The sequence below is a fragment of the Rhinolophus ferrumequinum genome, chromosome 3, assembly GCF_004115265.2.
Source record: "Rhinolophus ferrumequinum isolate MPI-CBG mRhiFer1 chromosome 3, mRhiFer1_v1.p, whole genome shotgun sequence".
NCBI lineage: Eukaryota > Metazoa > Chordata > Mammalia > Chiroptera > Rhinolophidae > Rhinolophus > Rhinolophus ferrumequinum.
The window spans coordinates 14,608,245-14,631,543 of NC_046286.1; the positions used below are offsets into that span (position 1 = coordinate 14,608,245).

General features: G+C 41.9%; 1 protein-coding gene across 5 annotated transcripts in view; it reads left to right on the forward strand.

Annotated features, from left to right (window-relative positions):
* RUNX2 (RUNX family transcription factor 2) overlaps positions 1-23,299 on the forward strand; it is a 325,498-nt gene that overhangs the window by 239,731 nt on the left and 62,468 nt on the right. Inside the window, exon 8 of one of the 5 annotated variants that reach the window (XM_033100743.1) lies at positions 1,898-1,980. The exons of the other annotated variants lie outside the window; for them this stretch is intronic. Coding sequence (XP_032956634.1) covers positions 1,898-1,953 — 56 coding nt within the window. The 3' untranslated portion in view covers positions 1,954-1,980. The remainder of the gene's footprint in view (positions 1-1,897; positions 1,981-23,299) is intronic. 5 annotated transcript variants of the gene reach the window in all.

A 23,299-nucleotide genomic window follows, 5' to 3' on the forward strand; every position in this document is an offset into this window, starting at 1 on the left:
TTGGTCCTGAAGTTCTTGAGATGCTGGAATGCGTAAACATTTAGTGGAAGAAATTGTGACTCCAGAGAAAACACAAACAAAGCAGGCTGTTTGTTTGTGCGACTGACTACTTGTGGAGAAACAACCAAGAGATGCAGAAAGACATGAGGGTGTCTCCCCAGTTTATGTTTCCAATTATTGTCCAGAAGAGACAGAACAAAGGAGCTCCTATTTATAACTAAAGTCTGAAGGGGGGGTGGGGGGGTGGGGTAGTGTATAAAGAAGCTTAATCATGAGAAAACACAATCCACTATTGGCATTAATGAAATAAAATAAAACTGTTTATCGAAAGAACAAACTGTCTTCAGGGAAAATAAATACCTCCTGCCATATTCTGTCTCCATGCACAAGATTCTCTAAAATGACTTTAGTACCAGTGATGAGAGCCAGGGTAGGAGTCGGCCCACGGCGCTGGAGCAGATAGGCTTGGTGGTGGAAACCAGGATTGGAACGGGGCTGGCACCAAAGCTTCAGGAATTAGGGAAGCCACGTTTCTTTGCGCTCACCACTAATCCCGGGGTCATTTCTCAGGGCTCCCTGTTTCCTTAGGAAGTGTTGTGAGGAAACGGGGTGACAGTCAAGGGCAAAGTTAGCTACTTGGAAAGGATTCTGGTGAATAATGTACCAATGGCCTCAAGGTTCAGAAGTCCGATCTTGTTTGGGAACAGATAAAACGTTGGTGGGGCGTCCTCCTCAGCAAGAGCTGCTCTCTCAGGCTTAGGGGAGGACGCCTGCTAGATGATGGTTTGTTTGCCCTCCCTCCTTCCCATCTTCCTTTCCCCCACCCCCCTCATTCATTCACTCTTGCACTTATTCATTATTTATTCAACAAATACTTTTAGTTGTTTTAGACCTAAAATAATTTTTAACTTGTGCTCAATGCTGTGGTGAAGAGGCACCGTTTCTTGCCTCCAAGATCTTACAACCTCGTGCAGAGACACGACTTCCCCTCCTGATATTTTTATTTTACTCACTGATACCATAATTTCCTTAATCGCCCAGGTACACATTTTCTGAATTCATGAAGATCCCTCTATTTCATTTCTACTATTCAGGAGAAATGGAAATTCTAATAATAGAATTTTCTACTATTCAGTGGTTTTACCTTTCCTTTATTTTTCCTATATCTTCTTCCCTTTACATTTCCACGAGCACGTCTCCAGAAATAGAAGGGCTCTCTTGATCTTTTCTTCTCAAAAATTAATTTTTAAAAATGAGTACTAAGTTAGTACATTGGCCAAGCACCGTGCCAAGCAATTTCCATGTCATCATCCCATTTCACTGTCATAACAAACCTTTAGAAGTCTGTTATTGCCACCCCATTTTACAGATGAGGAAACTAGAGCTCAGAGAGGCTAAGCGACTGGCTCAGGTCCCACAAATGGAGTTCTAGAGGGCCTGGGAAATGGCCAATGTGGATACGATTCTGGAAGTACCAAAATGCTAATACAGGTGCTTCCATTTTCAGGTAATGGGTTCCTTGCCTTTTGGAGCTTAGGGTCTTGTATCTAACCACGGGGTAATGTGGCACCAGGAAGATGGTGTCCTAGTGCACCTGCCAGTCTCAGGGTAGGGCCAATGGCATCTTTAAGGCACTGGTCTCTCCCTCCACACAATTTATCTGAAATTCCAAGGTCAGTCCAGCTCCTCTAATATCGTGGACTAGGTGTAGGAAAGGTCTTTGGAGAATGTGCAAATACTTTTTTTTTTTTTAAAATCCTAATCAAATTGGCTTGTGTTTTTGGTGCTTCATTCTCTGCTATGGCAAATTACTACAAGGAAAGATATCAAGCTGGTATGGTCACTCATGTGTAACCGTCCAGAAAGTCCAATAAGGAGTCTTTTGCTTTCCAAATAGAGATTCCGTGGAGCTGGCTTGGGCTAGAAATGAATCCTTCTGCAGGAGCAGACTAGAACAGGCATTGCCATCATCATCATTAAGTAAGTTTTGCCTCTTGCTTCATATTTAAGAGCTCAATTGCTCTTACTACCCCTCACCTGCAGGAACAAGAACAGTCAACAGATTCTATCACTTTTTTTCCTTTTCGATTTATCCTTTTCTTCCATCCCACATTTATCACAATGGTCCAGGCAATCGTTTATTCCAACTTATTTCTCTGATTCTGGTCTTTGTTTCCTGATCTTTCTACCCATCTTGCAGTCTACTCCCCAAATATTATTCCATTCCCAAGTCCTTCCTAAGAATCTACAGTACACCATTGCCAAGTTTTGAGCTTTTTTAATCACAAAAATAACAAATAACGTCCCCAAATTCAAACAACATAGAAGTGTGTGAAGGAAAATTTCCTATATCTATCTATCTATCTATCTATCTATCTATCTATCTATCTATCTATCTATCTATCATGTATGTATGTATGTATCTATCTATATCTATCTATCCATCCATCATCCATCCATCACCTATCTATCATCTTTAAGCCAGAGGATTGTTCCCTATTTTGAGATACTTTTTCTTTTGTTTAATCTTTGAAATGTTTATCAATATTATTCACGCATATACTAAATAAAAATTCATTCAAACAATAATAGGAGAAATCTTATAATGAGAAACAATAGTCTCCTGCCCCATGCTTCTCACTAGCAGAACTGGTGAATCAAAGTCAAATGACTCAGCTAATCAGTTAGGACCCTATGTGACATGGTGCTGCTTGGATTACTTTCTGAGCCTTATTTCTTCTCAGCTTGGACCAACTATTCCATCCAGGTCAGAATCTATGCTGATAGTGTTTGTCTTTTAACTGGAGAGTTACATTATTAGTAATTGTCCATTTACATTAGTAAAAAGTCTATTTACATTATTAGTAATTGAACTATTTGGATTCATTTCTACCTTCTTGCTTTGTACCTTCTAGTAATATTTATTCTTTTAGTTTTCTGTTTCATTTTTTTTCCCTCTTTTGCTTCCTTGTTTTGAACTATTCCCCCAATTCCAATTTCCCCCCTGTATTCCAGTTCTTTTAGTGGTCACCTTAGAAATTTTAATATGCATCATTAACATAATAGAATTGAAAGTTAATCAATAGATTTGAGCTTTTTCTGAATAATAAAAAAAAGCAAAGTACACTTGGATTCTAATTACTCACCTCCAAATTTTATGTGCAGTTATCCAGGATTTTGATTCTCTCTTGATTTTTAAAAACTCTTAAATTAGACATCATTAATATTCTGTCTCATCAATTTTTAAAATTTCTTTCAATTTTATTTTATTTTTTAAAGATTTTTATTAAAATATAGCTAACATACAATATTATATTAGTTTCAGGGGCCACCATATTTATTCAACATTTGTGTACCCAAAGAAGTAAACACCATGATAAGTCCAGCAACCATCTGACACTGTACCACGCTATCACAATATTATTGACTATATTCTCTATACTGTACATTACATCCCCATGACTTATTTGTTTTATACCTGGAAATTTGGACCTCTTATTCCCCTTCACCTTTTCCCTCTTTTTAAATTTTCAATTACAGTTGACATTCAATATTATTTTATATTAATTTAATTTATATAATTTAAGAAATGATCCCCCTGACTAGGCTAGTGCCCACCTGGCACTATATATAGTTATTATCATATTATTGACTATATTCCCTGTGCTTTACTTTACATCCCCATCTCTAGTTTGCACTTCTTAATCCCTTCACCTTTTTCACCCTGTTCCCCAACCCCCTCCCATCTATCACCCCATCAAACGTAGCACCCATCTGACACCATACATAGTTACTACAATATTATTGACTATATTCCTCATGCTGTACCCTGAATCCCCATGACTACTGTGTAACAACCAATTCGCACTTCTTAATCATTTACCTTTTTCACTCACCCCAACCCCCCTCCCATTTGGCAACCATCAATATGTTCTCTGTATCTATGAGTTTGTTTCTGTTTTGTTTGTTTATTTTGTTCATTACATTCCACATATAAGTGAAATCACATTACATTTGTCTTTCTCTGTCTGATACTCCACTCAGCACAATTCCCTCCAGGTCCACCCATGCCACTGCAGACGGCAAGAACACATTCCCTTCCATAGCCAAGCAATATTCCGTTGTGTCTATATATATACACACACTAAGTATATATATATATATAAATACTAAGTATATTATATATATATATATATATATATATATATATATATATATATATATATATATATAAACGTCCTCTGTATGTATTCTTTCATTGACAGACACCCAGGCTGCCTCCACATCTTGGCCATTGTAAACAATGCTGCAATGAACATATGGATGCACACATCCGCTGGAAATAGTGTTTGGGTTTCTTCAGATAAATACCCTGAAGTGGAATTACTGGGTCTTTCTTTGTCTCTTGTTGTAGCCTTTGTTTTGAAGTCTGTTTTATCTGGTGTAAATATTGCTACCACAGATTTTTTTTGTTCTTTTCATTTTCATGTTCATGTAATAATCTTTTTCCATCCCTTTACACTCAGTTTGTGTCTTTCAATCTGAAGTGAGTCTCTTATAGGAATCTTATGTAAGGGTCTTGTTTTTTTCAATCCATTCAGCCCTCCTATGTCTTTTGATTGGAGCATTTAATCCATTTACATTGAAAGTAATTGTTGATAGATATGTAGCTATTGCCATTTTAGTATTCATAATTTTGATCTTCCCCCCCAATATTAAAGCAGTCACTTTAAAATTCCTTGTAGTACTGGTTTGGTGGTGATAAACTCCTTTAGCTTTTTCTCGTCTGGGAAGCTCTTTATCTGTCCTTCGATTCTCAATCATAATTTTGCTTTGTAGAATAATATTGGTTGTAGGTCCTTGCTTTTCATCACATTGAATATTTTGTGTCAATCCCTTCTAGTCTGGAAAGTTTCTGTTGAGAAATCAGCTGACAATCTTATGGCAGCTCCCTTATAAGTTACTAGTTGCCTTTCTCTTGCTGCTTCAAGGATTCTCTCTTTGTCTTTAACCTTGGCCATTTTAATTATAATGTCTCTTGGTGTGGACCTGTTTGGGTTCATCTTATTTGGGACTCTGCACTTCGTGGACTTGTATGTCTATTCCTTTGCCAGGTTAGGAAAGTTTTCAATCATTATTTCATCAAATATGTTCTCAATCCCTTGCTTTCCTCTTTTTCTGGTACCCCTATGATGCAAATGTTGTTATGCTTCATGTTGTCCCTGAAGTTTCTTAAACTGTCCTCATTTTTTTGGATTCTTTTTTCTATTTGCTGTTCCAATTGGGTGTTTTCTGCTACCTTGTCTTCCAAAGTGCTGATTCGATCCTCTGCTTTATCTAGTCTGCTGATGATTTCATCTAGTGCATTCTTCATTTCAGTTATTGTATTTTTCACTTCTGGACTGGTTCTTTTTTATGACTTTTATGTTGTTTGTTTTATGCTTGCCCTCTCTTTGTTGAAGTTCTCAGTAAGTTCCTTGAGCATCGTTATAACCAGCATTTTGAACTCTGTATCTGGTAGGTGGCTTGACTCCATTTTGTTTAGTTCTTTTTTTGGAGTTTTCTCCTGTTCTTTCATTTGGGATATATTTGTTTCCTGATTTTGGTTGCCTCTGTTTGTTTCTATGCATTAGGTAGATCTGCTATGTCCCCCAGTCTTGGCCAGGTGGTCTTATGTAGTAGGTACCCTGTGGGGCCCAGGACACAATTTCCCTGATCACTTGCCCTGGATGCTCCAGGAGTGTCCCTTGTGTGGGTTACGTGTGCCCTTTTGTTATAGCTGAGCCTTGGTTGCTATTGGCATATCAGTGGGTGGGATTGACCCTCAGGGTGACTTTCTATGGCGTTTTGCCACATCCATAGCTTACAGGCTGCTGTGCGGGGTTTTACCCCACTGAGTAGGATTTGCTCCAGCAGGCTCTGGTGCCTGTTGAGACCGCCCTTTTGGTGTGCCACTTGTGGGGCTAATTGGGCTGTGCTCTGCTGTGGTCTGAAGTTAACCTCTAAGTATGTTGGTTCTGGGGACTCTTGGGAGGGGTTCCAGTGCATATCCAGGCCAGCCACTGCTTTGACTGGCTGGGGACTATCTGGTAAGAGTTACAAAGTGATCTACTGTTGTTTGTTCCTTGTGCTAACCCTGTAGGCATGTGGCAGAGGCCATGCTGCAAACTGAGGACATCTGCCACCAGTATGAGGCCTGGGAAATGCAAAATGCCAGCACACCTTAAAGCCTGATGCCACCTGCTGGCTCCCTTAAGGTTCAGCCATAATAAAGCCTCTTGCTGTATGCAAGTTGAGTCAGGCAGGGTTTTAGGGAGTCACTATAGTGGGAAGAGTTGTGGTCACTAAGTTAACGTAAATTCTGGTTTGGTGCCAGTGCTGAGCCTAAAGCTACTTAGCAAAAGTCTCAGAGCACAGTGAGGCCAGTTGCTGCCAGCCTGGGGCCCGTGGACTCTGATAGTTTTCCAAGAAACAGTGCAATGCATGGGGCTGGCTGCTTTCAAGAAAGTGCCTCAGGCGTTGGGGGAGTTGGGTATGGTGGGATCCTAGTTTGTCAGCAGGGCAGAGCTGTGGAGCTCACCAGACCAATCAGAATCAGATGTGGCCGTAAGCGTAAGGGGAGGGCTCAATACAGGCAAGATGGCGCCTGCCTGCCAGCTGCCCAGGTGGCGGGGAAGGACTCCACACAGGGAAAATGCCGACTCTCCTTCAATCCTTGTCTGGAAGCCACACAACTCAGTCGCCCTCTCCACCCATGTCTCCCATGCCCCGTGAGTCACTCTCTCTCCACCAGAGCCCAAGGTGAGTGCCTGTGTGCGAGAGTCTATGCATGGGCTGTTTAAGAGGACCCCAGGGTTTTCCACCGTGTTTCCTACCACCTGGATGGTTGGAATCCCCACTGTTTTTCACAGTCAGATGTTGTGAAGGCTCCTCTTCCCAGCACCAGTACTGGGGCTGGGGAGTCTGATGTGGGCCTGGGGTCCCTGGCTCTTTGCAGAGGTCAGGGGAGGAAACTCTGCAGCTGATATATCCCTCCCGATTCTCAATCACCACATGGAGGTTTGGGGCCTGTTCTGCATCTTCACCCTTTCTACCAGTCTCGACATGGCTTCTTTGTATCTTGACTTGTAAAACTTCTGTTCGGCTAGACTTCAGATTATTCTCCAGGTTGATTGTTCTTTAGTTAGGTGTAATTTTAATTTGTTCACAGAAGGATGCAGGCACAGTGTTTATCTACTCCGCCATCTTGGATCTCCCTCATCATCAATTTCTATTTAAATTTAACCACATATTTATCTTCGCTCACTGACCATCTTGCTTTTCTGACCTGCCTTCTGGCATTATTTCCTTCTTTCTAAAATGCATGTCCTCTAGAAGTTCCTACAGTGAGAGTGTTCTGTTAGTAAATTCTCTCAGTGTGATAGTTTGAAATACTTTTTGTGCCCCCCATTTTGAAAAATAGCTTTTCTTGTTTAGAATTCAAAATTGATAGTTGTTGATACTAGTTGAGTGATATTAATGCATCATTTTCCTTGTTGTTCTTAAGAATTCAGCCATCAGCTTGTCATTCTTTTCTAGATAATTTGCTTGTTCTCTCTGATTGCTTTTAAGGTCTCCTCTTTGTGTTTATTTTCACTTTGACGTGTGTGGGGACAGAGTCCCAGAGAGCAGTTTCCAGGCTCTCGACCTCACAAGGAAAGGTGATGGCTCAGGTAGTAGATGGCCATCAGCTGTGACCAGTTAGCCATTAACCACTAATATAACTGCTGTGGCTAAGCTAGTAAGCGCGGATTGTGGCTAGCAAGTGGGGTTGGTTAGTTGGCAGAGAAACGGACGGCAGACTGTGGCTCCTGCTTCCTGTGTCTCCAACCCAGCCGCCATCAAGAGTGTAGTGGTGTGACTCCCCTGTCTATGGCTCCGTTGTTGTTCCTTTTTGGCCTCACCATATCCTGCGTTCTTGTGTGGGGAGCAGGAGCTGAGTCCCTGCATTACAATATGTCTATGAATGGACTTCTTTTTATAATCCTGCTTGGGATTCTCTGGGCTTTCATAATCCATGCACTGGTGTCTTTCATTAATTCTGGAGAATCTCAGCCATTATTTCTTTCAATATTGCTTTATTGTTTCCTATACAATATTCTCACCCTATTCTTCAGATTTCCTAGACATTTTTGTATTTCTTATTGCTTCCCCCGCCTTCTATTAGAGTCTGTGTAATCTCTTTAGTATTCCATCCAGTTCATCTATTTTCTTTTTCAGCCTAGTCATTGAACTTTTAATTTTATTTATCATGTTTTTATTTGTAGAATTTCTACGTGGTCATTTTTAAAACCTGACCAGTTATAATATTTTCTTCTTTTTGTTATACTTTCAATGTTGTCATATTTTTGAACGTATTAATCACATTAATTTTGTATTCTATGTTCGATGAGTCCCAGTATCTATGGTCTCTGAAGATCCTATTCTAGAGTTTCTTATCTCAGCCGACTCTCACTCAGGGTGGCTTATTTCCTTGTGCGTTTACTGATTTTTTTAAAAAAAGAAAAAGATTTTATTTTCCTTGTAACTTAATGTGTAGGAATTCATTGAGGGCCCATTTAAAAGTATTTTCTTCCAGAGAAGATTGGAATTTGCTTCTGTCAGGTGCCTGAGGGTATCACCAAGTCGGAACCAATTTAAACTAAAAATTCAGCGTTTTCTTTCAGCCACGATAGTTGTATATATTCAGGCCCCAAACTCCAAAGTCCGGGTCTGTTATTATAAATAAGGAGGGGGAGGTTTTTACTTTTTCTGCTCCACTTAGCGCTAAGGCCAAGCTGGTCATGTATCTCCATCTTCTTGTTCTGTGGGTAGGTGTTTCCCCAGTTCATTCACTGAGAGTGTTGCCTCTCAGTATTCTTCCCTTTGTTTGTGGGTCTCTGCTCTGACCTTTTACCCATCTTGGGCTTCAGGTTTTTTGTCGCTTGGGTGTGGGAAATGCTGACTCCAACACTTGATGGCTCCTTTGGATTTGGGCTTTATGGTCATTTCTCGGGCCCAAGGAATTACTTCACTTTCTAGCCAAAACCGTCATTTGTTAAAAAATGTTTTTATCTTTTACCTAGTACTCTTAGGGATTCTTTGAAAATCTAGTCCACCTATTGTCAAAAAAAGAGAAAACTACTTTTTTGCATTTGGGCGAATTACTTCTTCGAGCTTCCGTTTGTTTTGTCACTAAGGTAGAATGATAATTATGTCATTATGATTTTGTGAAGATTAAATAAGATAGTAAACATAAATGCCTTCTTTGGAGAAGTTTGATAAATGATGGTAATTATTACTACTGCTTCTGTTCTACTGCTAATACTACCATGACTAATACAACAAAAACTACTACTAAAAACACAGAAGCACCTACTATTCCATGGAGAATCAAAGAATTAGATGGTTAAAAGAAAAACAGTTAATTTTAGAAACAGTTAAAAGTCTGGCTTTCTAAACATATTTCTAATGTATATTATGTGCGAGGGCTTTTTTTCTTTCTTTCTTTTTTTTTTAACGCCACCCTAAAGTAGCTAATAACAGATCTCCCTGTAGGATTTGAGCCTTGTCCCCTGAGCTGTACCTTTGATAGGGGTATGTGTGTGGGCTGGAAGCTAGGCTCCAGTCAGTAACCAATGTCAGAGTCCACAGAGGAAACACTTCCGCTCTGTGCAGCATGGGTGGGCAAGCTAAAAGAACACCATTTATTGGAAGAAAGGTGCTACACATATACAACGAGGTGTTATATTTATTATTATTTCTATTTTAAATTATCCATTGAAGAAAGAAGACATGGTAAGAATTTTTAATGAGGCCCAGGGTCAAATTGGGTTCAGAAGCCCAGAGGGAAACATGGTAATATTCTGAATGGGATGCACATGACCTTGGGCAGGTCAAATTACCTCCCAGTCTCATTCCCCTGGTGTGTGAAGCAGCATAGTGGGGTTGCACAGTTTTAGGGAACTTCTACTTTTCAACTTCTATGATTTTCATCTTTTCCCAAGCCATATTCCCTGGGCTGTCTAATTCACTGACTTCTAAGATCCGCCACCACAGCTGTGCTAAAGAATAATGTTTATCCAACAATGTCTGCCCAGAATCCCCCATTCTCTAAAGTGAGAAACAGAGTCAGGGCCACAGTAGAAACAGAATCCTTCATGTGCTTTCGGCCTCTCCTGCTTCACGAGATGCTCATATGTCTTGAATATGTGGTTGGAACATGAAGAGCTACAGCACGGTGCCACAATTGCCATCTAAGGAAGGAAGTAGTTGGAACTGATACCTCGTGAGTGAGGTTAGCCATGTGCAAAAGTAGGCCACACCTAGAGACAGTTTGTAGCTGTGTTTCTAAGAAGACTCAAAAAACAGCTTGGTCCTGCCAAGGATGCCTGGGCTATATCCCTCAGCCTGGGGTGCAACTCCAGGGAGTGAAACTACAGCAATGGTGCAGGACCTGTTAGAAGAAGGGGATGACGGAAACTGGGCTCTATCACTTTTCAGTTTTTGAAGCCTCATCTCTGCCCCAGCGTTGTTTCCCAAACTTGAATCATTTGAATGCCGCCGTCAAGATGTTTGCCATATCCACTTGCTACCTGTCCTATTATTCCTAAACATTTACATTTCAGTTGATGTTTTAAAATTGAGATACGTTTATTTTAAAAGGAAGCTTTCTGTTACTATCAGAAATGAAACACCAGTATTACTTGCCACAATTAGAAGTTTCTCTCTCTCTCTCTCTCTCTCTCTCTCTCTCTCTCTCTCTCTCTCACACACACACACACACACACACACACACACACACAAAACAAAGCAATGGTCCTAGCTAGGTACTGTATTGCTTGTGGAATTCTTTGGGCCTGAGGCTTGCTAACTTTTCCTAACGGCAGATTATCAAGTATTAGACCTACCAGCACAGCCAAGTGAGACTTTCTCCTTCTAATAAAGAAGATTGCCAGAGGATAACAGTCATGGGCAAAATTTGTTGAGTGCCTCTTTATATGTGTTCCCAGCAACTCCTCCATAATCATTCGAGATAGGTACTCCTATTATTTCCATCACTTTTCCAGCTGAAGGCACCAAGGCTGAGAGAGAATAAATCACTTGCTCAAAGCACACAGCTACTGTGTTTCCCCGAAAATAAGACCTAGCTGGACAATCAGCTCTAATGCATCTTTTGGAGCAAAAATTAATATTTATTTATAAATTATTTTTAAATATTTAAAATAATTTATTTATAAATTATTTATCTATAAATTATTTTAAATTATTTGAAAATATTTAAAATAATTTATAAAATTTATTTATAAATTATATTATATTACCTGGTCTTATAGTAAAATAAGACCGCGTCTTATATTAATTTTTGCTCCAAAAGACGCATTAGAGCTGATTGTCTGGCTAGGTCTTATTTTTGGGGAAACAGTAATGAGGGACCCAGACACAATGGGAACCAAAGTGCTTTGTCTTTAGAGCTGGAGTTTGTCACCACAGGGCTATTTCTTCTCTTGCATAGTGAGTCCATGTTATTTAATATTGTGACTTCATGACACCCGAGAGCCTCTCGAGTGCTCCCTAAAAGCGTCTCCTCCACCATGAATAAGAGGCATGCTCCACACTGGGAGACATTGTCCTGAATGAAAGCAAGGAGCATCGTGCCTGACACCTAGAAGGTGCTCAAGTCTCTCCCCAATTCTTCTGTCCATGGGACAGGCGGTCCTGAACCCTGGTTCCAGTATTCCAAGATGCTTGAAGGGAAGTGGCCCCTCCAATCCGTCGCAACTTGAAGGCACGTATCACTATTTTCTGATGATGGCACAACTTCCAGGCAGCCGTCCAATGGTGGCTTGCTTTCTTATAGTGGGCTTTCCAAATGGGGAAAGAATGAACTGATCAGACGATAGCAGTATGCTATTTTTGATTCATTTGTGCACTTCAGTGACTGGTACAGGGCCCTCTATTCACTGAATGAGTGCGTAACTTTTTGGTGGTTATATTTCTAATAACACTACTATTGACAATAACATGCCTCCATTATGGAGCTCTTACTCTATGTCTGGCCCTGTAGTAAATGTTTCTCCTGTATTATCTTATTTTCTTAACAACCCTATGAAGTAGGTACTATTGTTGTATTTTACAGAGGAGGAAATGGAACCTTGGCTAGTCAAGTAGCTGTCTGACTCCAAAGCCTGTGGGTACCCCTACCTCTACTTGTACTGCTCCCACCACAGTTACCCAAGGGGCTCTGAGTTCTGGTGAATTTGGTGGATGATTGTCAGGCCCTTTGAACACCAACTCTGACTTGACAGACAACCCGGATCTCTCGCCTACAAAGCTCTCGGCGGGTTCTGGCTTTGGTCTCAGACAGGCCTGAGTCTAAGTTGTTTTCTGCCAACTACCGGCCGTGTGACTTGAGGCAAGCTGTCCAATTTCCCTGGGCCCCAATTTCTTCATCTATGACCAGAATATTACAGAAGAGAGCACATGAAAAGCCCTTATACCATGCACTTAGTACTCACAAGCATTCAAGAAAAGGTATTTATTTTTTATTATTGTGGAGAGGAAACAAAGAGGACCTGGGTTGCGAAAGAGGTCATTTTAACAGAAAAACAGAGATGGAAGCACAGTTATTTCTGTTTCTAACTTTGATGAAAGTGTCAGAGAGGCCTCAGAGTACTGATTTCCTCCTTTCTTAGAAACACCGCTGGTGAGCAAACTGTCCTACCTCACGTGCCCCCAGAATGAGTGTTCAGCACCTCTAGTTGTTGGACACAATCCCCCTGAGCCACGTGGCCCATCCTGCTGCTTGTTCCCGAAGCAGCCTGTGGAGGCTGTGGCATTTTAGGAGATTAATTCCCTCCCATGGCAGCCAGAACCGGGTAGAACACCCAAGAAGGCCAGGCGGCAGCAGCAGTAATGATGAAGTGGGTGTGAGCTGGGCACCGGGAGGAGAGGAGGGCAGCCTGCGGCTGCAGGGAGGAAAGAGAAGTGCCGCCTGGAGTTAGCCATGGCTCAGCTCTCTCCAGCCTGCACAACGGCACGGTCCTTCTTCTCCATGGCAGTCAAAGATCGCATCCACTGTGGAGCGTGAGTTCTGAACTTGAGAAAGACTTGGTCCACAAAATATGGCCTCTCTTCCTCCTGCATCCTCCCCACGCCCCTCTACCCCGGGTTCCTTCCAATCACTGCATCAAGCCTCACTTGCCTGTTTACTTGGTTTTGTGGTTTTAACTTAGATGTGGTTAGAGAAAGGTGGGGTCAGAGGACAAACTCTCCACCTCTCCTGGACAGACAGAAAAATCCCACTTGTTCTTAGAGACCAAGCATGATACTCTTGGCATGGCAAATAGGGGAATTCTGATTCAGTTTCTCTGGGGTAGGGCCCAGGTACTGGTATGTATTAAAAGCTCCCAGGTGGTGGAGAGCTACTGTTCTAGTTATTGAAAGAACTGGGATGACTAACTGTATTTAGAAGGCGAATCAGTGGGGGAAAAGTTGGCCCCAGCCATAGTAAGAATTAGCATTGCTTATTCCTGCCTAAAGATTAGCTCAAGATGGTTTGATGATCTAGAGTCTTTTGACAAGCCTCTCAAAAGCTTATGTCCACCATTCCATGGATGTGGACAAATGCCTGTTGTCCAGCTCATTTCACTTCTGCCAAAATGGCACACTCAGCAAACCCCTGGGAGAACGAGGAAGTTACGACACCCGTGAAATAATTTAGCCCATTCGGTGATGGTGTTGAGGCCAGTGGTGCTCAGATCATTACAGATTTCTCCAGAAGTAATTGAACTGGAAGATGTGCTCTGGAATAATGAGCTCCACCCAACACAATCTGCTGGGTCCTGGAGGCTAGCTTGGCGGGCACAGATGGAACTTAGAGGATAGAGGGGACTGCCAGTGCTGCTTCTTGCCAAAGATTTATAGTAGAGATTACAGGTTTAGAGCCTGGGGGAGACTCTGCAGGGGATTTGAAGGAAACAATGTATTAGCTGGTGAGCATACTTGTGTGCTGAGGTCGGAGAGTCAGGGTGGCAGTGGTATGGGGTCAGGAAATGCCAGCTGCACGTGTAGCAGACTTGCAGGGGGCTCAGTTATGAAGAGCATGAAACACACTGATCAGGACACAGACTGAGACAGCTCTTCTACCCCGCCCCACCCTAGCTTTTAGACCTCAGGTGCAGACTCAGACTCCATGGTTTGTGGCACAGTGGTCTGTAAGAAGCGCCTCTGTTGTTTTACTTAATGTTTTCCCCTTCCTCAGCAAGGTTGCCGTATTCAAGATACATTACCCACCGGCAATAACCAACTGGAAAAGATGATAGAAAATGTAGCAGCTAAACCCACAGTAAACCTGGGAATTAACCCAACAGAAGGTTGCCCAAAAGCCTTGTGGGAAATTTTAATAACTCTTTTGAAGATTGTAAAAATTAAAGATTGATATTATATCAGAATATCGTTCATGTAAATTAAAACACACACTCACAACTTTAAAACATTTTTAAAAAGGTCATAGACACACTGAAGGATTTATAGGATGCCACTGAGGGTAGAGAATAAAACGGGGGATGTGGTTAGAGACACAGACACATGTACCTTATCCCATAACACTGAAACACATTTCCTCAGCAAATAATAGTTGCTGTCTGGACGACCAAACCAAAGCAGGCAAAATCTGCATATTATCCCCATCATTATACATGTTCTTAAAAAACAACAGCAATAAAAAAAAAAAACTACCAGATTTCAGATTTCCTTGAGGTTAAGGATTATTTCTTATACATCTTTTTATTTTCCATGGTGCTTAACTCAGTGCCTTGCGTGTAAAATGTATTCGATACATATTTTTGTAAAAGTCTCATTAAAAATAACATACATTCTAGAAAATCCTGAACATGTACATAGAGAAAACTTAAAAAATGTGTATTATGAACACTTAAAACATGCAGATAATCAAAATATATTAAACTCATCCATAGTATCACAACATAGGGGTTAACCAACAAGAACATTTAGGGTATTGTATTCCAGTTTTCAGTTTCAATATTTTTTGATTGCATGATGGCTTTTTAATTTTTTCATCTAGTAGTTTTGCCATTTTGTAGTTTGAATGAAAAAGCGTTTAGCAATGAATTCAATATACAAAATATTTGCTATGCTAGGAGAAGCCAGGGTATACAAGACAGGAATAACTAGCCTGGGGGGAGCCCACAGGACGATATGAAGGAAGAGGAAGGCACCCCCAATTCAGTGGGGGTGTGCATGGTTGATGAGGGGAATTAGTGCAGAGGTCAACAAACTTTTTCTGTAAAGATCCAGATGGCAAGTATGTGCTGTCCCACAATCTCTGCCACAACTACTCAACTGTTACACTGTGAAAGCAGTCGTGGACAATACATAAACAAACAAACATGGCTACGTCCCAGTAAAACTTCATTTGTGGATGTTCAAGTCTGAATTTCATATAATTTCCACAGTTTGCAGAGGGGAAAAAGACCAGAGGCAAGAGAACGCTCAGCAAAGGGAAAGAACAGACAGGAAGTTATCGATGACCTAGTGGGAGCTGGAAGCGAGGGATGTGGCTGCAGAGGCTTCAGCCCCTGACAGCTTGGCCCCCATGTGCCACCGAAGAGTTTGAAATAGTGGAGCCAGATGAGCTGGAAGGAGCTTTAGAAGTGGATGCATTCTGGGATGGCACCAAGATTGGAACCATTGTGCAAAGTGCTATAGGCCAGAAAGTCTGCTTTTAGGTTCTTCTGCACTTTCTCAAGAAGAAAAAGCAACACCCAGGAAAACAATGCTCCACCTTGGGAACACCCAAGATTTAATACCACTAACCCCCTTGGGGATGGGTGGGACAGGTGTATATATCTCACTACACAAGCCGGGCTGGTAGTCTGTGGGATCCTTGCAAAGTCAGCCCTGCATATGTCTTCCCCCACTCTTCTTCTTTGGTACACGCCTGTCATTCCTACCTTCCAGATCTATTGCTGCCCGTCAGTGCCTCCAGCTCGTTTTCAGTTCTCCTGATGATGAAATTAGATCAAATGTCTGTATGACCTGTTAACCTTCTGGATCAACCTCATCTTGATTTAAATGCCACTTTGAAGCCTTCAATAAACAGAGGTTCATGATTGCCTTAGTTATTTCTTCCCTGCCTTTCCACACCTCCTTGCCACCCCAGGCTGCAAGTATATACAACGACATGGACTCGGCAAAGGAAAGATTACGTTTATTTTCATTTCATTACATTTTACTGAAATTAAACGTGTGCCTCAATGAAACATGACACATCACAAAATCTAAGGAGGTTGTTTTTGTACACCGAGTGTCTGATCGCAGGTCCTGGCACCTTTTTCCAGATTTCCTGGACATGGTATCTTGGAGTAATACCTGCCTACTTTAACTCCATTGCTCTTGCAACGTTCAGAAGGCTTTTCAGCATTTGGAGTCTGAGATTTGATTACTTAACTGGGGGAGACATTAAGAAGTGATCTCATAGGCATGATTTGCACCTTGCAATCTTGCTTAGAATTTTAAGCAGGGGTTTTCCAAGTAGACTTGCCTCACTGTCCTGGTTTGCAGGCCTAAATTATGAAGCAATTAATATACAGCACATAAAACTGTCCAGTCTGTTTGTTCTTGCTGTCATATCGTCAGTAATGATGGCAGGAACTGACTAATGAACCAGCCCAAGTATCTGTGTACACAGAGAAAGAGAGAGGAAGAAAGGGGGGCAAGCGGGAGAGAGCACGCTTAGCTCATGTTCCTCCAAGAGTGCGACTCTTCCATTTCCTAATGCTTTTCCCGTGAATAGTTCAGGTCTTTCAAAAAAAAAAAAAAAAAAAAAAAAAACCTTTATGAAATTTAAACCCCGTTTCTCATTTCATTGAAAAACCTTTAAGAAAAGCCATTTTTCATACTTAAGACTTTTTCAAATCTCTCCTAACCAGTTACACTCTGTATTGTATCTTTCGTAGCTGGCAGGCATCCAGCGACAATCCTTAAAAATCCCTTTACAGTTTTAAAGGAAAATACAAGCTCTCATTTACCACTGGATCCAGTCAGAAAATAAAAGCTTAATGCCTTGACAGGCCTGGATATTTTTTTGAGGCCTAAGTCTGATTTATGGCAGTAGCCGGCAAACCAGGCTGGTGAAATATTTGCTGCTGCTCCCAGGGATATGGAAAAATGAAGTGTGAAGTTCTGGGGAGAGCAGGCCACAGCCTTCCAGTCACTAAACACTCCCACCAAGTTGGCAGGGGAACAGAGCCCCGGGCTGCAAGATGAACCTCAAAGGAATAGGGGAGGAGAAAGGGACTGTGCACTGTGTCAAAATACTGCCAAGGCTTAACGCTCGCCATACATTTTGTGACGTGGGGTGGGATGTTTATGAGGGGGGTTTAGGGAGGAAAGAGAAGAGAGACATTTTCTTCTTTCTTTCTTTTCTTTGCAGCCTCCCAGTAGGGGTTTCACTCCAAGTAGAAGAAATTAAGAGCAACAACGGGAATGTAGGAAGTTGCTTAAGCCCCCACCATAAAAATCATTCAGATCGAAAAATATGATCTGGTAAGAGAGAAAGCACTGGCTTGCCCTAGGGCTTGTAGCTTCAAGGCAGGAAGGCAGACCCACTTCCTCACACCACCGGTCCCCAGACCTGAGAGCGTGGGAGCCAGGATTTTCATTCCCATGAAAAGGGAATTTCCTAGAGGTAAAAGTAAGGTGGGTTTTTTCCCCTAGAATTTTCTTGAAGTGAGTCATCACACACACACATGCCAGGTAAAACACTTGCTGTGTTTTTTTTCTTCTTCTCTCCTTTATTTAAAAATAAAATAAATTAACATCCACTGTTAGATTTGTTTTAAGTTTAGGTTTCTGAAGTAGAGCACTGGATATCCCAGCTTGTTTCAAAGTGCTCTGTACTTAGTATTACTCACAGAGGAGATGGGTGGGGCCCCGGTAGAAGCAGGGGTTAATTTTCATTGTTTTCTGAAGTGAAAAACCCTTCTTCTAGGTGACATTTTCGGTAAACAAAGGCAAGAAAGGGCAAAGATGAAAAACATGCAACTCATTTTCTCCCCATGCAAACTTATCTTTGGAAGATCTGATGTCAAAATCTGATTCATTCGAGAACTAAAATGTGCCACTTTATTATTATTATTTTAAAATTTTAATAACCGCGTCTCTATCTGCCAGACAGAGATTTTATGTTACTGTGAAATTTGGGGGTCAGTTAAAGCGGGCTCAGTCATTAAAGAAATGTTTAAACCCACGTGCAGTCATCCCCCCGTTCCTCTCTAAATCACTGATAAACACACCTACTCTCGTTCAAACAGATTCCCAGACTCACCTTAACACCCCCACAAAAACGGCCTCACTGATTTACTTCCTTATCATACAATTAAGCTTAGAGATAATTTAATTCAACAAATGTTCACTGATGCCTACCGTATATAAGGTGCTGTTGGGCAGTGGAGGAGCTGGGGGAGCCTGGAGTGGAACAAAAACAAAATTCTGGTCCTAGACTTCAAGACATTTGCAATTCAACGGAGGGAGAAACTGGACTTTGGTCGATTTGCCTTTCGGTGAAATTTACACTTTAAAAACAATAAAATGTGCTTTTCCCCTCCCACCTTGACAGAAGAAGAGAACGTGGAGACTTGTAAGAACTAAATGACTTACTTGCCCCATGGTACCAACAACAATTGCAAATACGACTGAGCTTGTGGTATGTAGTAGACATCAGGCCTAGCACTCCCCGTGCCTTCTCTCCTTGAATCCTTGACATCCCACAGAGAGGCTCCTCATTCTACAGATGAGGAAATCCAGAGAGAGGGTAGCTATGTAACTTATCTAAGATCACATAGCAAGGATGTGTGGGGCGGAAATTCACAGCTTTTCCAGAGCCCCTGCGTGCCTCCAGAGCTGAGACTCAAACTTTGGTTGGTCTCCTGGTCCACTGCTTTTCCTACCTGTCTCTAGTCCTTGCACCTGTGATGATGAGGAGGCGTTTAAAAGAAAAACATACACCATTTACCTTTTTTGTTTATTTTGAAGGGGCTACAGGTAAAGAGTTTGTGGAGTGCTTTGAAAACTATTTTTGTTTGTTTGGAAGCACCTAGATTTCGGCCTTATGGAGGTTTGTAAATGCTCAAATGTGGTCAAAATTTGAATGTGGTTTCTATGCCATAGTTCTTGAAAAACACTATCTTTGGGGAAACAGAAATACAGGGCATTTTCAAGGGGACCGGACTTCCCGAGTGGCTGCCCTGGTGTTGGTAAGTGACACGCTAAAGGAGATCATCGAACACTGACTTTCTTCCGTGGCGACTACCACACACATACAGGCCTTAAAACAAACACCCGTAGTTCAAATATTTTAGTGGATGCCCTGGCTTTCCTCCACCACTAAAATGAAAGTGAAGGTGAAATCATTTGGGGGCCACTAGAGTAGAATTCTCACCCTTGATAGCTGCCCATAGATTTAAATGTCTCACAGGAGACCCAATTAAACATTAGTGAGATCCCAATTCACGGAAGGATCATATTTTCTGGCCATTTTCATCACTCACACTTCCTAACAATTTAACAATGAGTTTAGGATATGACCTCTTCCCTCAGGCACCCCTCCCACCTCTTTTACTTTTTTTATTTTATTTAGGATCTGGAATCTAGAGGGCTCAAGTGTCTGGAAATACTGTAGGCAGATTTTTTGAACCAAGTAACCAGTTGCTCTCTCCACACACCCCGGTTGTTATGAAACAAAGTTATCACAAATCAGGGCTCATCGGAGTCTGTCTCCATATTTTGTTGATAATGGTCATTCCAGATGATGCCTGGGTCACGATGCCAAGGGTGCATGAAAAGCTCTGTGACTCTCACAAAGAAGATGTTTGTTGAATGAATGAATGAGTGAAGAGGTGACACCTTTTGCTCGGGACAGCTGTAGTAATATAGGCAGACGGTACAGCAGGCTTTTCTCGCTGCTTGGCTCAGAATGAACCCCATCTTGTGTGCTTGATCAAGAACAGCGACCTTCACACTATAGAATGCACCCTTTGGCGGGGCGGAGGTCACCAGAAGATTTTCCAGGGCTTACCCAGAAGCGGATGGCTTTAACATCATTGCTGTTCAGATCCTTAACATCCACTGCACTCTTTTCTAAAACTCATCAGCCTGAGAACACACCTCTGGGTTTCCTTTCCCATCATCCATTTACAAAGCCCTTCTCACACTTTTTAAATAAGAGGCATCCTCTCACCCATCCCCGTCTCACTATAGAGCATTGGCCCAGGGTCTGAATATGCTCTGCGTCTCTACAGGATGGGATGATTTGGGAAGGCATTTCTCCCCAGGGAGAATCCAGGAGGACAAAGCAAAGAGAGCTTTGGGGAGAAATGTTGAAAGGGGACTGAGCTCCATTTCCTTCCATGACAAACTCATGGCAAGTCTTCTTCATGTATGTATGTATCTATCTACCATAACTATCTACCTACCCCCTCACCCATCTATCTATTAGAATGACAATTCAGAAATGAATTAGTTGCCATGGGGACACATATTCACACATTTATTTGAATTGAAAAATGGAGTTACAATTTCTCTGTGAGAAAGTAAGTCTGAATTGGCTAATTGGAATGGCACTGAGAACTGCTTTGTTATTTAGGTCATATGACAGACTTTTTCCATCAATGGAATTACCCAAATCTATTTCAACAAGGTTTTGGTGAAATATAGCTAAAGCACAAGTAGAGAACATAAATTGCCAGATGGTATTTCCTTTATAACTATCCAAATATGATGATGAAATTTAGAAGTCATCTTAAAAATATAGTTTTAAAAATTTCTTTTGGGGGTACACAAAAAAACATCGTTTGAAGATCTCTGGTTTAGAGCAAGTTTGGAGACGTAGAAATGGAGGGAACTCATTAATAGGCAGAAAGATACTTTGGGATTTGGAAAAATGGTCTCAAAAATTGCAGAAATCTGAAAAGATAGAAAAAGGTGAAAAGAATTCAGAGACCCTGGGAGAGAAGACACCACTTGGGAATGAATCTGTCTGACATTTCATGATCTTGGAGATCTGTTCTATCTAAAGGAGAATACCCAGACCACTCAGGTTGATTTGTCCGTCAGGACACTCTGGAATTTAACTTCCTTTATACCAGATTTCACTTTAAGACAATCAGGTAATCAGAGCATATGTACAAAAATCACGAACTCGTTAGGTTTTTGTTTTTATTCTTAGCTAGTTAGTGAGAGTTCTTCTAAGTTCTATTAAGAAGTCGTTGTTGTTACATACACATTTGGCTGTTCATCCAGCAAGAGGACATGACGATGTATCATATATATTAAGTAGGTGATTCTGAAGTCATTGGGGGCAATGGAGTGGTGAGCATCAGTAGGGCAAACTCCTCACAAAAGTGTATATGCTGAGCTGCCTTAAACAGGAAACACCTCATAAAACAGATACACTTTTAAGAAGCTGTGAGAAGTGGCCAATGCACTGCAAAAGATGTGCAATTGAGTGCCGATGCTATGCCAGAGATAGCTATGTTTAGCTGCCTAATTTACTGCTCTCTGGACTCCGCTGCACCCCCATTAATCTGTCAGCTGAATGAGCCCTAATTATGCCTCTGGTAACCTGGTGTACTGTGGCACACTGTGTTCGAGTGGGGATAGCTCTTCAAGATTTACTGCACATATGCCGATAACCTCGTGGGGTCTCCAAGCTAGGGGGTGGGAAATCTGCCTCCTTCCGGTTACTGAGTAGCCATTAGAAGCAAAGAGAAGCAGATGGGCATGGCAGAAGAAGCTGAAGTTTTGGCTAATGATTCACTGTACTCCTAACCTGACAAAATGTAACCTGACAAAATACGTTTTAGCCTGGTGCTTGAATATACGTGGGCAACGTATAGCCGCTAATATATAGCATATAGAGAATCAGTTTGTTTGAGGGGCTGTTAGTGAAGGAGGAATATGTCTCTGTGAGTCCCCAAATGATGTAGGAGACGTTGGAGTGAGTGAGTGCTGGCATCATGTCTCATGAGACCGAAGAATGGAAACACAGACGCAGGAGAGGCAAAGAGTTTTAAAAAGAGGAGAGTTTATTGAAAGCAAAGGGTCAGAGCTCCCAACCAGGAGGGGGTCCCAAATGGGGGTGCAAAAAGCTCCTAGGCAAAAGCTCCTACTTTTATACCTTCCCTTGCCTCTTTGGGGAGGGGGACTGACGCCTTCTACTGAAATTTGTCTACCAGGTTTGTTCTGCTTGCCCATCCTGAAGGAATTAGCAAAATAACCCACTCTTGTCTATCAGATCTGCTCCGTTTGTCAGGCCAAAAGGAATTTTATGATTAACCTCAAGGCCTTGTTATATTATATCCTGGAGCGAAGGAGTGATTTCAAACCTGTAGTTTTAGGATATGGCGGTCTTTGTTTATTCTACCAGGGACCTCCCTGTCTACCTAGGGACGTGCTAGCTAACCTGTCTCATTAGGAGCTCACTCCTGCCACTGCCAGTCTGGCTGCCTCGTGCTCTGCGTCATTCTGTGGCTGGCCCATTTCCTGGATGGACATGGCTCTGAGAAGGGGAAAGGGAAGGGCTTGAGGGGGAATTGCCTTCTCTTATGGATCAGTCTTTGTGACCTAGGTCATCTCCCTGCATCGTCATCAAAATCCTGAGGTATACACTGTCATCTTTAGAAATCAAGGCAACAGTCACAGGGAGGCTTGGAGTGTGTGTGTGTGTGTGTGTGTATGCGCGCTCGCGCTGTGAGAGGCATGCAGTCCCCAAAATCCTCGGGAAAGCCACACGCCTCTGATTTCTTTTCCCACTGGCTTGCTTTCTCTTGAGCAAGTCATTGATGCTGTCTATTCCTGAAACAGGCTTTGCGGATTTCTGATTGGTGTTTCAATCCCTACTGCTGGCTTCCCCTCCTTTCCCTCCTGTCTACCAGAAGGTTGTGGGGACAAGTTGGATACTGTCCATAAAACGCTTTAACCCGTGAGGAGGAAGTTGTCCACACACAAACACTGTGTGCTACAAAAATTCCACGTGGGTTTGTAGCCCCATCCATCCTCAAGGCCTGAGAGAGAGTCCCAAACGAGGAAGAACCAACTCTGGCTGCTGCTGTGTCCTCTCCTTCTGAGGCACAGCACCCCAAATATCTCTGTGGGAAGCAAGAAAACATTTATTTCACAAACACTTTGACTCACTTTTCATATATATATATATTTTTTTTTTGCTGTTTATCCCTAACTTAATCAGTATCATAGCACGGAC